General features: G+C 42.4%; 1 protein-coding gene across 4 annotated transcripts; it reads left to right on the top strand.

The window, feature by feature from the left end:
- Nucleotides 1-836: 836 nt before the first annotated feature.
- Nucleotides 837-17,148, top strand: crispld1a (cysteine-rich secretory protein LCCL domain containing 1a). Of its 4 annotated transcripts, XM_008278515.1 has the most exons (15): nucleotides 909-1,097; nucleotides 7,432-7,550; nucleotides 9,497-9,629; nucleotides 9,735-9,850; nucleotides 10,052-10,152; nucleotides 10,243-10,353; nucleotides 10,390-10,431; nucleotides 11,153-11,213; nucleotides 11,319-11,385; nucleotides 12,500-12,630; nucleotides 12,755-12,798; nucleotides 12,901-12,973; nucleotides 13,061-13,136; nucleotides 13,259-13,392; nucleotides 16,783-17,148. In XM_008278515.1, exons 1-15 carry the CDS (start codon nucleotides 909-911, stop codon nucleotides 16,832-16,834), a joined length of 1,449 nt encoding a protein of 482 aa, XP_008276737.1. In that variant the 3' UTR covers nucleotides 16,835-17,148. The 4 variants fall into 4 exon arrangements, with proteins under 4 accessions (XP_008276734.1, XP_008276733.1, XP_008276737.1 ...); XM_008278512.1 differs by having other exon boundaries at nucleotides 837-1,097; nucleotides 10,267-10,431; XM_008278511.1 differs by having other exon boundaries at nucleotides 837-1,097; nucleotides 10,237-10,431.
- Nucleotides 17,149-18,045: the final 897 nt, after the last annotated feature.

The raw sequence follows: 18,045 nt of genomic DNA, 5'->3' as shown, positions 1-18,045 counted from the left end.
GCAGCCAGCGACAGTCCTCGGCGCTCCACCTGAGCTCTGCTGCTTCACTTTGAAAGCGGATTTTTTCCTGTCCCGTTCTTGCTGCAGAAGTTTTCTCACAGCCAGATCTCTATAAAGGATCTCAAGAAGTTGGCTCCGTTCCAATTCATTAAAGGTAAATTATTTCCAAAGTCCACATTAAATCACACGACTCTATTTCTGTTTCAATAGGCATTACTCTTCACATTTTCCATTAGATATTGGCTCGTTCCATCAGCCTCTGTCAGCGCTGCTGCCTGCATACCAAGAAGTTCAACCAAAGTGTATGTTTACATCCAGCTCCATTATGCATCATTCTGTGTCCTGAACTACAGTTATTATAGCTGCTGCACTGCTCACTGGGATCTGAAATGCAATGTTTATTTTTCAACAGCTTCTTTTTTCAGTTTCCCTTTTTTATTTGGATTTAGGGGGAAAAAGCTGTAAAATCCTCAAGGAGGCTAAATACTGGAGTTGATTTTTTTTTTTTTTAATCCACACTTAATCCAAAGGAGTCATTCTCAGTCTGCCAGTTTAACCTCAGTGAACTCTGTGAGTTTACCTGTGGCACTGCACCAGACCAACAGTCTGCAAACCGAGGCGCCCTCCTCTCCAACTTCCAAGACTGTTATGTTGTTATTCAGCAAATTCGGTAGAGAACACCAATTCAAATCCTTCCAATAATCCTATTTTCTCTTTTCTCTCAGGTCCTCTGCCAGCTCACATTGTTGACATAGGAGAGTATCTGTGCTGGCACACAGCTTTTTTTCCCACCCATCCATCCCCTCCTGAGTTCGCTACCAGCAGCATTTCCAAGGATGAGGCGTGTGTCTGTGCGCTGGCTGAGAGGCGTGTCCCTGCTCCTGCTCCTCCAGACGACAACATCCATGATGATGCTTCCAAACTCCACCGGCTGGCAGCAGATTTTGGACAAGTATCTGGACGAGGACGGAGACTGGTGGGAGGCCAAGCAGAGGGGGAAGAGGGCCATCACCGACAGTGACGCTCAGCTCATCCTGGATCTTCACAACAAGCTCAGGAGCCAGGTTTACCCTCCCGCTTCCAACATGGAGTACATGGTAGGTGGACGGAGGGGGGCTGAGGCGTTATCAGTGCATCTCTGGGTTCAATTACCATGAAGTATTGCATACGTGCTTCATACATTTTACATGTGCTAAAACATTCTGACCCTACACTGAACTCTCCAGGAGTCGTGCACGCTTGTGGGCCATATAGCTTAGTGAAATGACCCAGTCACCAGACTGCCTGGCACTTGTCCCACTTGGCTCACGTATGCAGCATGCCAGCATCTAAGCACCTTCACACATGAACCCACACACACACACATAACTTTGTACCCATGTGACTTTGGTTGTTTTGCCAGAAGAGAAGAATTCCACCAACTTGCCAATGATCACATTTCTACAGCGTTTTTTTTTTTTTTTTACTCATGCTAAGAGATTTGTTTGACTTTATCCTTTGGCCATCACGTGTATGTACAGTGCCAGATCACTTTTCACAGTGCAATTAGAATCAGAGCACGGCACCAGGGCTTGTTTTACCAGCTGCCTCGCCCCCCCCCCACTAAAGACACACACATACACACACGGGCATACCACACCTTCTGAAACTTAGTGCTCCGCGGATCTGGAACGTCTCCAGATACACTACATGTGTAGGCACAGCTTGACCGCTACGGTGCCCTGCCACCAACAGTACATCGGAGGTTAAAAATCAATTCAGTGTGCGAAAGGTATTGAAGTTTTATCGTCCTTTCATCCCCACTTAAAGAGCTACAGAACAAAAGGCAGTATTATTCTGTGGTAAAGGCAAATAAACAGTTCCTGCTGGGGGCAATTGCTGGACTGTGTAATTGTATAATTGAGAGGTTGGACTTGAGGACCCCTTGTGTGTGTGTGTGTGTGTGTGCACGTTGTATGTAGTTGTGTGTGTGCAGCCTGGCAGGCTTCTGGTTGAGGCACACGCGAGTGGAGAAATGCTGAGCCAGCAGCGCACAGCTCTTTTCTACTGTCTCCTGTTACAGTTGGCTTTTTTTTTTTTGAGCTCCAGGGGCACCCAAGGGTGAAATATGGAGAGACATGCAACAAGAGGACGTGAGGCAAGAAAAAGAGAGTGAAAGTTAGCAAGGAATGCAAGGTAAATAGAAATAGAGGTGTAAGATGATAAAGGAGCTTTGCAAATAGAAAGAGGAGGCAGTGTGAGACGGGAGGAGGGAGAGACGGCATAGCAAAACAGGTGTCAGAATAATTGAAGTGAAGACAAAGAGGTGAGGCCGGAGAAAATGAGAAAAGAAAGACAGAGTAAGATGAGACAATGACTTGCAGGAAAAAGCGCCGAAATTTTAAAGTGCAATTCTGTAGACGTCAGTATCACAAAACTGTCGGGTCACATGTAGAGCGGATACTCAGTGATTTATTTACTCTTTATTCTGAATGGCGCTCCACATTTCTCTGATTTTTCCCTCTGTCTGTGTTGAACTGCTGTCACCTTTCAGAAACCTCACAGCTTCACTGTACTGGAAGACTTCATAGACATGCTCGCCTGCTCTGCTGACACACTCATGCATGCAGATGTGCACACACACACACTCACACAAATCCTTGTGCACATACATAACCATTTGCCCATCAGCTCTGTTATTGTGTGCCATTGTGTTAAACCATAACCCGAATGACCCTCCGTGGCAATCATCACAGAGACTCCGAGATAACATCAATTCAAATCCCCCCCCCTCTTTCCTCCCCCTTCATCTGCTTCCTTTTCTTGCCCTCTCTTTCTGCCTCCCTCTCTCTTATCCCTGTGGCTCCGTTCCCATTCTGTCATTATCCAACACAGAGGCCCCAAAAAATTTCCCGGATAAGCATTCACACTATGTAGCGATCCACGAAGCTTCAATGCAGCTTCAGTAGGAGGGACAGGAGCTTTGCTGCTCACTCAAATGTTGACCCACAGGTATAAACAGAGAAGTGTCAGCGTTTGAAGCCCTCTAAGACAAACAGATGGCATCTTGGGAGAAAAGGGCCCCACCTGCCTTAATGTTTAACTTGGCTTTTGCTGACCTGCTCTCAGTGGTGATGCGAGTGATTTATGTTGAAACTCTATTGATATTTTTCCATCCGGGATGAATCAGAACCATGCTGCAAGCACCAGCCGTTTTAATTTATTGCTGGATAATGTGACTGATGTGATTCACAACCTGTGTGGCTCAATGAGACAATAATTAGATCCAGACTAATAAATTTGCCTTGAATTAGCTTCATCTAAAATGCTAAATTATGGCAACATGGGCAAGCATGTGAAACAGGGTTTAGACAGCATCAATGGGAGGAAAAACTGCTTCAATTAATAAAATTCTTGCAAAAGAATGAGCAGGGCAGTCCATTTTAAAAAAATTTTATCTCACCAACTTTCTGCAGCTTCACCTGCAGGATTGCTGAGAACTCACAGGTCCGGCGGGAGATGGATTATTTCCGATGTGTGTCGGTTCTGCCCTCAGCTTTGTTCCGCTCGTTATGTCCAGAGGTATCTGACAAAAGGTGCTCAAAACACATCCACTGTCTTCTGTAGATGCGAAGAGCAGCAGCTGGATGCTATGATAACAAAAATGTAGATTCTCTTAAACCACTAACAGTATTCCCCATCAGACTTTAACCACTTGTGAAGCCTAAAGGACAACGGTACCCCATAACAGCAACGATGCCTAAAGTCACATTGTGTACTCTTCCTAACTGGCTGTGAATATTACAAACAGGAGCGAGGAACACCTTGTGGGACTGAACCTGCTTAATGTAGTTCCAAGAGTGTACAATTGCTCTCCCTCTAAATGCACCTACTATTAATGGGTTGCAATAGAGCCTTCCATAAATACTTCAGGGAAAACTTTGTCGAGCAGCGAAACACTAATGACTCCAGTGACTCCTCAGTTGTCTGTGATAGGATAGACAGCTTCATGCCCATTGGAATGGAAACGGCATCCCCTTGACCTGATGCCTGTTAGTTATCCATTCTAACTTTTGGGATGGCTTAACTTACCGAAAACACTTTCTGCTTCCAATATTTTAGAGTATGAACTAAACCCTTACTGGCACATGAAGGTAACGCTCCTGTGGCCTGCACGTCAAACCCCATGTCTTACATCTCTGCCACCCATCCAGAGGAAATTTCTCTTGGGTTTCGGAGTTCATCCAAATGCTCTGTCATGAGCTGAGGCCAACAATCCTCTACTTTGACTCAAAACTGTCTAGTTAAAGGCTTTCCTTCCTTTCCTGACTCATCAGCCTTTTCCAAAACTCTGTAGGATAAGTCATCCTCCAGAGACTCTCCACACTCCTTGTCCTATGTGGGTTTTCATTGCTTCGGTTCCAGCTACAGTTTGGCCAGTTGATAATTCTGGGCTGATTCTGAAATCGTCTGTGCCAACCACTCTCTGAAAAGGCCTTCTTCAGGTCCTCACTGCTTGCATCCAGCATCAGTACCTCAGGCTGCAGCATTAGTCTTTGCACAGCTGTAGTTTACAAGAGATATTTTGGCAGCCAGTGATGCTGGCAGGCTTATATGAACTAGTTAGTGAGTTATTATTATTAATATTAATATTGCCAGGAATTACTGGAATCACTGGCCAATAAAAAATGTCATTTGAACCATCTATCTGTCTGGCTTACTTTTGGTTTTGATGGCTACCTCAGCAATCTTCTGTTCCAGTCAATCTGTTCTTTCTGCCATTTCGCAAATGCAATTTACTGATCCTACCATAATTTGATTTGCTGTCAAACTATGTTCCTTTCATACCATGATAATTGTATGGTCAGCCGCAGGACCTTTGATATGAGCTGGGGTAGAATGCACTGTATGAAAACTGCATACTAACTAACACAGCGGGTATCACTGTTGGTATAATAGCAGGCACACACATCGACACATAAGGACTACACTCACTTTTTCTTAAATTTCCATTTTTTTCCTTTTCTTTATTATTGATTTTTGTGCCTACCTCTATCCTTTGTATGTGATTAAATCGCCAACCCTGTGTTCTCACAACATCGTATCAGCTCTTCTCCTGTGTTTGCCTCTGCTCCACTTTACCAATTCCCATATCTTCCCCCTGCCTTTCAGTATTTCTCGGCATGCACCATTGATTATGAGCAGGAAACCCATACTTGCAAAGGAAGTAGCCCTCTGTACCCTTGGAATGCAACCAGATGACCAAGGAAGAAAAAAAACCCGGCCGCAAATGAAGTGTTAAGCGAAATAAACAATGCAGTGTGCACAGCGCTGAAAGACTTTAGCAGAGGAGGTGTTTTTCTTTACGGGCCCCGCAGAAGTGCGGTTGGAGTAGGTGGGTGGGGGCACGGGTGGGGGGGTTTTGTGGTTACAAGGCCTCCCCTGCTGGGCTAACTGTGCAAACAACAGCAGCTTGACAAGCCGGCTGTACTCTGTACAGACTCAACAGCTGAAAAATATGTGTCTCGGTCGACACTTTCGGAGCCTGCTTGCACTTCTCAGCATAAAGGATTTCTCAGGTGGAAGGTGCTGCTTGCATTTATTATTATTCTATTTCAAGGACATGACAAATCAAATCTTTGTGATACAAACCGTCATCTGCGACGTTCCCCTTCAAGAAGCTGCAGCCAGAGTTTTGGTATTTTTTGGCTGGAGACCTATTGTAGTTGTGGTTACAGTTGAAAGTTTTCAGGCCAATAACCATTTATTAAGGATGAAAAACATACAAGAAGTCCAGAACGGCTTGTGTGCTGAGGTTTGCACATCGTTTTGTGGTTGCCACTACTCAATGCATTTCAATCTGCTTATCAGTGGAAGAGACTACTCGAGATAGGTTATCGCTTCCTGGCTTTTTTTCTGTTTTCTTCTGCTTCTGATGATGAACAGGCATAAATCTCTTGAGTGTTTCCGTTTCAGCGTTGCTCGCTATTGTAGTGGCAAAAAAGGGATACAAAGCAGATATGACAATCCTGATACAGTGACATTTATTTGTAGCTCACTGCCAACAGAGGTCACGGCTGAGCAGAGACAGAGTTTCAGGTAAACAAATTCTAATTCTTGTTTTAGCTCTGGCTCTGTCAGTCATCATCTGGCCTAATTGTACAAGAGAGACCACAGGCAACTACAGATGAGGTTGCTCCAACACTGACATGATCCTTCTTTGTAGGGGTAGAGATGATTTTTTTTTCAATGCATTTTATTTTATATGCCAGTTATATAATATTTCTACAACGATTGGTCTTAAACTGTGATATTACACACTGTGTCAGGCAATATCACGTCGGTGTTGTTGTCTTAAACCAACATGTCCGCTCAACGGCCAACAGGATTCCCCGAAAACAGCTGAAGAAAGTACTCAGAGCTAAGGGTTAATTTGCAGTGCTGCCAGACATCCTGTTGTTAGGTAGGTGTGTGTTTCGGGAGTTGTGCGGAGAGCGGCAGTTGTTTCTGGTGGGACCGAAAGTGGGTGACGGACGATGGAGGAGGAGGTGGTGGTGGAAGCAGGGGAGTTATTTTAGTGTCTGTTATTGGATGAGATTTCACTGAGGGTAAGCTGAATTCCAGGACCCAATGTGTGAAATGCAAAAACTTCTGACACCTTCGCTCGTATACTAATACATGTGCACACACACACACATGCACACACACTGCAGACCCACAAACTAATTGACTTTCCTGTAGAAACCTGTTATATTAGTCATCCCACACTGAAGGTGAAAGTAAAGGTGTGCAATTAAAGGAACATACAGTGTCCTTCAGAGGAATTACAGCTGGTGTTATTCTAACTTTTTTTTTTTTTACAGTAGAATGTAGGTCAGCAGAGAGGAAGGACACTCTTTAGCATTCCCAGAAAACCCCAGAATGGGAATATGATCCTTTAGTATCCAACCAAAGCCAAATTTGACTGAGAGGGCAATTCAGAAAGAGAGAGAGGTAAAGTGAAACAAAACCTTGCACCCAGTCATCTCACCAGAGACATATGGAAGGTATTACTTAAGGAAAAACAGCTTTTGCATTTTTTAAATAACACCCAATCCCACGGGAAAACCCATCCGGGAAAAGTCAGCTGAGCAGCAATAAGAAAGAGCTCTACAGCAGCAACACGTTTAGAGATCAGTTGAGCTACTTAGTGGCTCCTAGGCCCTCTTACTTATCATGATATCCCGTTCAATATGGGTTTAATTAGTCTGCCATCTTACACCATATTACTGACCGCAGAGCCAATATAACTGTAAATATCTTGAGTTACTCACTGACAATTATCTATCCCGATATTGCTGCATCTCACAACCCATTAGTAGCAATATCAGTAGCTTTGAATTGCATTGCATCCGTTTTTTTTCTTACCAGAAAACTAACAAATATTGCTTTTGTCTCTTACCTCCTGTGCAGGTGTGGGATACAGAGTTGGAGCGTACAGCAGAGGAGTGGGCAGAAACCTGTCTGTGGGAGCACGGTCCGGCCAGCCTTCTGCCACAGATTGGACAGAACCTGGGGGCACACTGGGGAAGGTAAAGAATCTGTCAGTATAGACCATTTACACATGTAGACTCATGTTTCCCAAGTGTTATTGTTACAAACATGTCGCTCATTTGAAGTCGGCATGTTTAAGGTTTTTAAATAGGGATGCAAATTTTACTTGTACTTTCTTAACTGATAGTTGGCAACCTTCTTAATTAATATATTGATTAATCAATACCATGAAATGAATTCAGTAGATATTGTTCGAACCACTCTATATACAGTCACAGGTCAATCCAAAGGCCGATGTCACATGACAAAAGATGATCGCAATCAACCTTTAGTTAATACTAAAATTGTCACCGCAAACCTCAGCTTACCTTTAAGAGGAGAGTTCTGGTTGGAGGTCATTAACCTCCACTGAAATCTTTGTTATGGTGTCCATTGCTAGCTAAACCCCCACAGCGCACTCTGCTGGCCAACATGAAATGCTCGTAGTCTGAGTGACTGTCTCCTCTGGTGGCTGCGGTATTGAGCAGTAAGAGACTCCACCTGGTGGTACAACCAGGTACTACAGCTAAACAACAGCACATTTTTTGACATACATGACTTTCTTCTTCTGCCTTGTCAGTTAGTATATTCTTAATCGGTTAAATATTAACAGAAATGAACGATTAAGCATTGACATCTTTGTTATGAAGAATATTCAGATAGTAGATATTCAGAATATGAATATATTCATATATGAAGAATAGCTACCCTGTTTGCCATGAGCTGCTTTTACTTTTAAAGACCAATTAAGTGATGTAAAATGCATAAAATCCACTCATTGTGCTCCCCATGAAACCTAAATTTCTTGCTCGATACATGGCTGAAAAACACTGCATCACACAGCACACTTGACAGCAACATCATAATACACTTTTACGCAAACAAGCTACTTGTCCTGCCTAATTTCACGGGGACAGCAGTTACAATTTTTGTCAAGCTTCTCAAGTAAAAAACATTATTAAAAGAACAAACAATGCAAACAATATATAATAGGTCAATTAGGAAGCTAGCTTGTTTGCTAAGTGTGCTGTTTAAATTTATTTATGGTGCTAATAAGCAGCAAGAAAATGTATTGAAATTCATTCTTTACACTCCACATGCAAGTATTACTTGTCTAGTCATGTATGGATAAAAAAAACAACAACAAAGAAAACCCCAACATATCACACTTTATCTAGTGGGGTATATTGTTGCGTAGCTAAAGCAAGAATATTTGCAGACTGTGCTGTTTTGCCCAATGTGAACAATATTGCTCTAAAAAATATCCACTCATTACAGTTTTTTGGTACAATTTCACTCAAGTCCTAATATCAAGGACATTCTGATAGCCTGTGAATTTGCTACATTTGCTAAACAACCAGCCGCGAGCATTTCATTTAGACAACCACCAGCAATATTTACCTGCTGCGTAAGCACCTGTGAGCCAACAAACATATACCGCTGCGTATACGGCAAGCGGAGCCACACAGACAATGCGTGCGCTTAGGTGTTCTGTTTATCCTCTGTCTCCCATAGAGATAGAAAACAGCACTGCTTCACATGAGAGACTCTCGTTCCACATCTAATCATATCACTCCACAGTCAAGATGTCTGCTTGATTCTAATCAGATTAACTAGCAACACCTGGTGCCAGATCAGTGTCCTTGGTTACAGAGCACAAAGGCTTGATTGCCACTTTGAGCAGTCTTGACGGATGTGTTACACTGGTGTGTGGATGGTAATTACATATGTCTGTTGTGTACCTGAGCATAGTGTAAGTTACTTCATGTTTAACACACGAATGCATTGCTTCTCGCACTAAGGGCCACATATTATACAATATGCATGTGTTAAATCATTTAGAGACTAGTCAGAACTTGCATTAAGCACTGTTAGGCCAGCACCCACACTAACCGAGACAAAAGAAATGTTTGGAGCATTGTCATCAAGGGTATGCTCTCTCCAGGTATCGCCCACCCACGTTCCATGTGCAGGCTTGGTATGACGAAGTGAAAGACTACTCCTTCCCCTACCCTCAGGAGTGCAATCCCTACTGTCCCTTCAGATGCTCCGGCCCGGTTTGCACACATTACACACAGGTGGCTAGATCTGAATCATACCCTTTGAAGATTTTAGTTAATTAAATCCCATTTTTGTCAGTCATTTGTGTTTCATTGTCCGTCTTGATTGTCATTCTTTTGTAGCTGGTCTGGGCCACCAGCAGTCGGATCGGCTGTGCCGTCAACGTGTGCTACAACATGAATGTGTGGGGACAGATTTGGGCGAAAGCTGTTTATCTGGTCTGCAACTATTCACCAAAGTAAGCTGTACCAACTGAATCACAGGCTGCAAGAGTAACGAGGATCCTTAATATGAACCCATGTGTCAATTTGATGTGACATAGCACAGTGTCATTATAGTTGAATGTTTTCTATGTACTTGAAATTAAATCAGCATGGTTTTTCAGTTTTTTGTAATGTTTCTGTTCCATAATCCTTCCTTGTTTTGTCACTTGAAACAGGGGAAACTGGTGGGGCCATTCACCTTACAAACATGGGACCCCGTGTTCTGCCTGTCCTCCCAGCTATGGAGGAGGATGCAAGGACAACCTCTGCTACAAAGGTATGCACGAGCCACACAGAGATGAACGGAGTAGGAAAGCTCCGGGGAACAACTGCTTATCATACCTTGTTTTTGTTACTTTAGTTGAAGATGACAGTTCTTACCCTCCGCAAGAGGAAACAGAAGAAAACAACTTCATTGAGCCGGAGGCCCCCCGCACTACGAAGCCCCGGTCCCGGGCCTCCAAGCCTGAGCCTCCCAGTCGCCCCGCCCCAGCCCCCACCAAGCCCCCCACAGAGGACCTGCAGAAGAATGAAGTGGTCAACACACAGCAGATGTGTAAGCTGCCATTTAAATGTTTATTCTGGGTCTAATTTCATCTCAAAATGGGGCAAGGGGGGTTGTAGGATTTGGTTTTAGGAGTGGGAGCGGCACAGAGTGGAAATACAGCGCAATATGTACTGTAAAGAAAACTTTGCTCTTGAAAATTGGGTCAAAGAAATTGAGAATAGCTTCTCCTTTCGTGTTGAGCAAGCAATAAGGGATAACAAGTGTAAAAAAAATAGATCTTGACCGGAAATATTTTTCTTGCAATTTATCTTAAATTGCCTTGATGTTCTGTAGCCTTTATCTGTCATCTCCCTGATTAACCCTGACAGTTTCTGAAGTGTAGTTAATATTGCAAGTCACTCTTTGGAGCAGGGAGGGGAGGTCTATTTTAGCACCCTGAGTGTGTGTGTGTGTGTGTGTTTGGTTTTGGCTGGCTGAGAAGGGTTGGGGAGGGGGGCGGGGGGCTCGCTGTGGTTTTTAAATGGCTTCCTCTCTGCAGCACATGGGGCCTGTGCTTGTAAGATGAGACACTTCCTCCAGTATTGCTGACCACCCTGAACCTTGTTGCAGGAATTCTTGTCTTTGGTTCTTGAAGCATCACAACACTGTCTCCGCTGGGTTTTTGCTCAGCTCAGCCTTTTAGGGACTAGTCATCTGCATCGGAGCTGCTGGTTCATGCACGCTGCTTCCTGTGTGAGCACTCAACGGCCTTTGTGTGTATGTGTTTCAGCTCAGCTGGTGACCTGCGACACTAAGCTTCGAGATCAGTGTAAAGGAACACCATGCAATAGGTACAGAGAGGATGAAACATCATTTTAAAAAATAATAAAACATAATAAAGAATGCACAGTCCGTCTTAACATGGTGGTTTTTTTGTTGTTTGCATTCATCTACAGATACGAGTGTCCAGCTGGATGCCTAGATGCTACAGGGAAAGTAGTTGGGACGGTGTACTATGAAATGGTGAGTAAACACGTTGACGGTCTGGACGTTGCTGGGTTCAGACTACACAATATTTTTCTCAAAGATGGTCACTGTGTTAGATTGGACGACTATAAAGTCATAAATTCTTGTTGTGACTTGGCCAAGAGATATGATAGATTGTACAGTGGTCTCTGGTCACTTTTAGCTTCTTTCGCAACCTGCATCATCAGGAGCAACTACGAGAAACAATCATTTCAAAAACAGTGGCATCCAGAATTGTCTGGCTGCCTAGAAACTGAAAAAAAAGTGTTGTCTGTCCTCTAGTCCATTTTTCACTTTGCTATGTTGTGCACAGAAGAACACTCAATTGGTCAATGTTATGGAGGCACAGTGGAAGATTTAAGAGAAGGTAACAAAAGATGTGGACACCTTAGTCTCTTTGATGGGATGTCGTGAGGCATCCAAGATGCAGCATCAGTTATTGTCGACCATGCTGCACTACACAGGATAAAATGATCAATTGCCATGCCTCACACCCACTGTTGCTCCCAACTCCCAGTGTCTTTTGGGTCAATCTGTTTTCATGTTGATATTGTGCACTCTGAGCTTGGCCTAACCCATATTCTGAAGTCAGAGCTGCCACTGCCAAATAACAGCTTGATCAAAAATCCCTTTGTGTAAACCACATTGTAACTTTTTAACTGCTACTTCAGAAAAATTCAGTTTAGTTCAGTTCATTTTTATTTATGTAGCACCATACGATAACACGATAACACAAGTCATCTCGGGTCAAAAAACTTACAATTCTATGCAGAGAAACCCAACAGTTCCCCCTCGAGCAAGCACATGGGGACAGTGGGGAAGAAAAAAAAATCTCTTTTATCGGGAAGAAACATCCGACAGAACCAGAGTCAGGTTGTGCGACCATCTGCCTCGACCGGTTGGGGTGAGAGGAGAGCGGAGAGAGAAAAGATGAGCGTTGAGAAACAACAAACAAAAAACAGTGTGCAGGTCAGCGAGGCCAGTAACCACAGATCAGAAACATGCTGCTCTAGTGTCAGAGATGCCTGCAGGAAGGTACAAGGGGAGAGAGGACAAAGAATATAAAAGGAAATGTCAACTATGTTGTCAATAAAAATGTTCCTTTTTGCAGCAATCGAGTGTGTGCAGAGCTGGTCTACATGCTGGTGTCATAGATAATGATGGAGGGTGGATGGATGTCGCCAGACAAGGCAGGAAGGACTTTTTCATTAAATCCAACAAGAACGGAGTCCAGTCACTAGGGTGAGACATTAGAAACAACATTGGCATGCATTTAAACTGATATTTCATGATGATATTCGTAGAATATAATGATAAGAAGCAAAAACAAATAATGACTTCTTATGTTGCTGTGTTTATCTTACAGAAAATATCAAAGTGCTAATTCCTTTACAGTTTCCAGAGTGGCAGGTTTGTGATCATGTGATTCTTTCAACTATAAATATATTATATTTTATACAGAATTACTCATTATGAGCTGTGTTTGTTGACACTCGGTTTTCTGTCTTACAGTTAAAGCCATCACATGTGAGACCACAGTTGCACAACTTTGTCCTTATGAAAAGCCTGCGAGACATTGTCCAAGGTATGAACCTCTGGTAATGCGTCAGTCTCTTTGCCTAGACTCATGTCTATTCGAGTTGTCAGCACTGTCATTTTGTTGTATTTTCAGGTTATACTGCCCAAGAAACTGTTTAGAGGAGAATCCTCACATATCCAGAGTAATCGGTACCAAAATATACTCTGATGTAAGTCCATTTTTTTTTAGGCTGAATGTACCTGTTCACAGTTGTTTTTGCATGAATTTAGAGACAAAAATGAATCAGCATTTCTGACATTTTCCTACTTTTCCTCTGGTGTGATTCTGTAGAAGTCCAGTATATGTCGGGCAGCAGTCCATGCTGGAGTCATTAGGAATAATGTGGGTGGTTACATCGATGTGATGCCAGTGGAGAAGCGGAAACACTACATTGCCTCGTACCAAAACGGCATTGTCTCAGAGAGGTATGAGATGGCTAATATATACGTAACTAAGATGACTAAGTGGGGAGTATGTGTGTGTGTGTGTGTGTGTGTGTGAAGTGCCATGTGCAGTTTTTTTTCTGGAAACTAACATATTTAACTCTAAGTCATATTTTCACAACAAAAACCTCGTTTAAAACATATTGTCTCCTTTGTAACAACACTGAAGTTAATAGTGCCTTAAATTAGAAGAAACAAGTTCTATGTGTGCCACAATGTAATTTAGTTTAACAGAAATTAAAGCCCACTGTAACAAACAAAATGAAACATCATAGTATACTAGCTGTCTGGTATACTATTGTAGAGATAATTGTTTAGGGATTTCTGTCTCAAAACTTGGGAGGAAAGTGAAGAGGTTAATTCACTGGGGCCCAGACAGAAGGAGAAAGAAATCAATGGCTCTCAGGTAGAAAGAAATTTATCCACTCTGTCCTCCTTGTGGACCTAATCTTTTCAAGATGCAGGCAGTTCATTACATCTCTCATGCAGCGCACATGGGAAGGTAATTAACATGCTCCTAGTTTAAAATAATTAATTGCTTAGCAATTAGAGTGGAGAAGATGAGTGCATTTTTATGTACTTCTAAGAGTGGTGCGTTTTTTTTTTTGTGGTTGTAAGTCAGTAAGGACATCCAGTCGACAGGGGCGGAAAGCTTATTATAGTGGCTCAGATAAAGAATAAAACAAATAAATAGGGACACAAAGCAGTGAAAAGGCAAATCGTTTGCATTGAGGAAACTGGATCCTGTCAGCATTTATTGCAAAGACGATCGATTTTGGGTGCAATTTTGGATGGTTTTAGCTTAGTCTAAACAATAGGTGGATGAACCTAAGCCCAGTAAGATTAAGGAAAGAAAATGCAAAGGATATCATGAAGTCTTGTGTAAAACATCTTCCCATTTGTTTTGCAAAGACTTTATAAAAAATTCCTTACATAGTTCAACCTAAGCAAGTTACAATTTAGTAATTTTTGGAAGTAGGACTCCCCCAGACTGGGTCCTTTGACTGTATATAAAGATAGGAGAACGCTCCTAAATGCCACTCATAGTTCTCCTGAACAGCAGCGTGGTGGCTTCGGCCGTCACCGTCTTGGCAGTGTCGTACTCCTCCTAACTTGCAACTAATCCAAAAATGAGCAGTGAGGTGGGGTGAAAGTGGAGCTGAGATGGGCTATTTTATGACAGCACCCACCTGTCGCTCAAAGCAGCCCTAATTATCCATAATATTATGTTTTAATACAGTTTAAACAGACGGATTATGTAGACATTCACCCCGTACAGATGTCTTCAACAGAGAATTAGCTATAGAGACTAAAACCATTCTCAGTACCAGGCTGTAAACATGTTTATTTGTGCTGTAAAGTTGGGCCAAGGGGCTTTTGGAGCCAGCCTGTAACAAGACTGTAACGTAAACTTTGTAGGCACCAACTAATTAGGTTAGGTATAAGCTAAGCTCTGAATCGTTTCCACAAGTGTTCTGTTTATCTAAAGTAGTAAGAGTAAAGCCCTATTCAAATGAGACTAGTGTTACTCTTTGATTTCTAGTAATTTGTAATAATTGCAAAATTGTCGGTGATCTTAGTCCTGTGTAAAACTGCCATGCTTGTAATTTGGAATGTAAAAATTCCAATTCAAATCATCATATCTGACCAAAGATGAAATAATTCCTGTGATAATATTACTGCAAATTAGTGCCAATTGAATTGTGGAAGTAAATAAAAAATTTGGACTGTGCTGCACTTTGGGTGCCAAATCAGTCGGCTTATGTCACCATACAGCATGAAAACACGTTCACAGAAAGAGCAAGCTCAACTCCATTAGAGAAGAAAAGTCTAGAAAGATGACCAGATGGATGACATGTATGGCAGCAAGGGCTAAGGAACACTTTGCTGTCTTTCAACAGGCTCAGAAGTTATTATGTGGCAGCCTTCTAATGTCATATCCGGGGATAATGCCAGTAAATTCGAGACTTTGCTTATCTTGTGCAACTGCACCACACAAAACACAAAGTGGGGGTGCAATTTCTAAATTCCATGGAGTCTCCAGGTAATACTAGTCTCATATGAACAGGGCTTAAGAGTCGCTCATCAGGAGTGGGGAAACATTACTGGCTTACGCATCGGAACCCCTTCAAGCACCAAGTCACTGAGACTGTATTGACTCTGTAGATAATTTACACGAGGATATTTGCAAGTAAACCCAACGCACTTGAAATGAGGGGAAAGCTAAGCTTAGCAAAAGCTGAAAAAGATAAAAAAAATATATGTTACACACCCGCCCAGAGCAGCTAATCCGAGTTTAACAGTGTTGTACTCCGTCAAAGACAGCACCGAACACAAGCTAAAGCACCTCAACCAGGAAATAGCAGCTTTGAAAGTAGAGCACTTCATTGTCGACATAGTTGTGTGCATTTGCTTATATCACCCCACCAGTTTTTCCGTGTCTGCTCCAAAGAGGAGTGTTTGGAGTAGACTGGCCTGTTTTGGTGCCACGTGCGACGCCGAGTAGGAAACAAGAGACATCATCGCTTTGTACGGTGACTGTTGGAATGTTAAGGAGCTTAAGTCAGGCAATAAAGCACTCACCCAATTCAAATCTATGCTGTGTAAAAAAAAAACGTCTTTCTTCGTCCCGCTCTTCTGAATGAAGAGGAGCGAGCGGATGTAATGCGTGAGTCATGATACTCAGACTCTGATGTCTGTCTCTGATATGGAAGAAGGGACCGTTTTTTAATAAAACCGCTGCTCAGTCAAGACGCTGTTGATGCTTATAAAGTGTTGAATCCATGCTGTACCACCTTCCTACAGCATTAAGGTCACAGGTCCATACAGCTTCTCTTCAAAGTTTAAAGTGACCTACATACTGCATAGTCTGTTCCAGTTTATGAAAGATATTGAATCGCACCTACTTTGGATTGTTCTGTAGTCTGCAGAAAGACTATTGTGAACTATGTTGAGGTCCACAGTCTCATTTACTCAAAGGCCTTCCCCTTTCTCTTTTCATCTGCTCTCTCTTCTCTCGTCTGTCTCCACTTCATTTATCTTTATAACCCTGCTGAGACGCCTGACGTTTACCCATCATTTATCTGTCTGCTTTAACTTTGCAACATGTCTGTCTTTGTTGGATTAACACACGAAGTCCCCCTCCCGCATCTGTTTTCTCAGGTAACTCCAGCCTCTATCTTGTTTGTGTCCTATCTGTCATCGGGGTGTCAGACAACACGCAGACGTGGACACTTCTCCACAAAAAAAAGAAACAGTCTGTTTGTGCAAGCCTGTCATCTCCATCGCTCTGCAAAGAGGCCGAGACATGTTCTGTATCTCGACACATGCCGCGCCCGCCACTGACTCTCTCTCCCCCTCTCCTCTCCGCAGCCTTCAAAACCCTCCTGGAGGGAAGGCGTTCCGGGTGTTCGCCGTGATTTGAGTGCCCTGGAGGGCGGCTTCGCCAGACAAAAAAAAAGAAAGAAAAGAAGCGCACTTGGGCTGCTGAATAGGCGGTAATCAAGCCATGTTGTCAAAACTCAATGACTGAAATGCTTCTGGCTTTGCTACACTTGGAGGGTGAGAGGTCGTCACCATGACAGCGTAAACCCAGCAACAAAAACTTGACATGTACACAATGAGAACCTGTCTGTACTCACTCTCATGGAATTTTCCTTCTGTAAGCTTTAGCAGGACTTTTTTTTTTAAACTGTAAATATTGCTGATTATTTTGTTGTACATATTTATTAATAGTATTACACTTGTTTTTTATTTCCCCTTTGTGCCATTGTGTTGCCTTTTTTTGACAAATATTTGTGTATGATTATAGAAGTCCTATGATAAAACATTATAATGGCACTTAAGAATGAATACCATTTTTATTCTATTAATGTGGCACATTTTTTATTGGTGCATTGGAGCGGCATTTGTCATGTTTTGTACTTTTTAAAATAATGATTTGGTAAAGTTGTTATGCATTTATTTTTGTATGATTATGCTTCATATCAAAATGATTTGTAAAGGATGCTGCTATATGTTCTATGTATTGTTATTGTAATTGCCAGTCTGATGGGTTTTGCTTGTATTTTTCCAGATGATGTGGTTTTTTGTTTAAACTCCCTGCAGGTCGGGAAGTACACTCATCCATCAGAGTTGTCATTTTCTACAACAAAACCAATGTGCCTATGTGATGCAGCTTCTCCAAAGATATTGTCAGGTCATGTCCAATCGCCTCCCCTATAATTTTGGTAAACAGAAACAAGAATATGCAACAGTTACATTTCACACGTCATATAGACTGTTCACAGTTTCACCAGCTTTCTTTCAAGCTACAATCATTACAGTGGGCAATTAACTGTCATATTGTCTCTGTTTCTTTTTGCATTACATAGATTTTCCTACCTCAGGTTGTTGGGAAAAGTTCATTTTGCAATAAAACACTAGAATGACCACAAATGTCTCTCAGACATTTGCTTGCAGCATTTAAAGTCAATTCCATTGCCCTCGCATGTATTTAAAAGGACTTCTGCTTCTTCTAATCCATTGCCCCTAAATTTTAAATTCCATGAAAATGTATTTTTAAAAATTGCAAGTGTGGCATTCAGACTAACGCAACCACTGTGTTTTCCACTGAAAATCTGCGGTGTGGTCCTC

Source organism: Stegastes partitus, unplaced genomic scaffold (genome assembly GCF_000690725.1).
Source record: "Stegastes partitus isolate 25-593 unplaced genomic scaffold, Stegastes_partitus-1.0.2 Scaffold125, whole genome shotgun sequence".
NCBI classification, from domain to species: domain Eukaryota; kingdom Metazoa; phylum Chordata; class Actinopteri; family Pomacentridae; genus Stegastes; species Stegastes partitus.
Note: the sequence above shows the minus strand (reverse complement) of the source record. Positions and strands in the feature narration are given on the sequence as shown.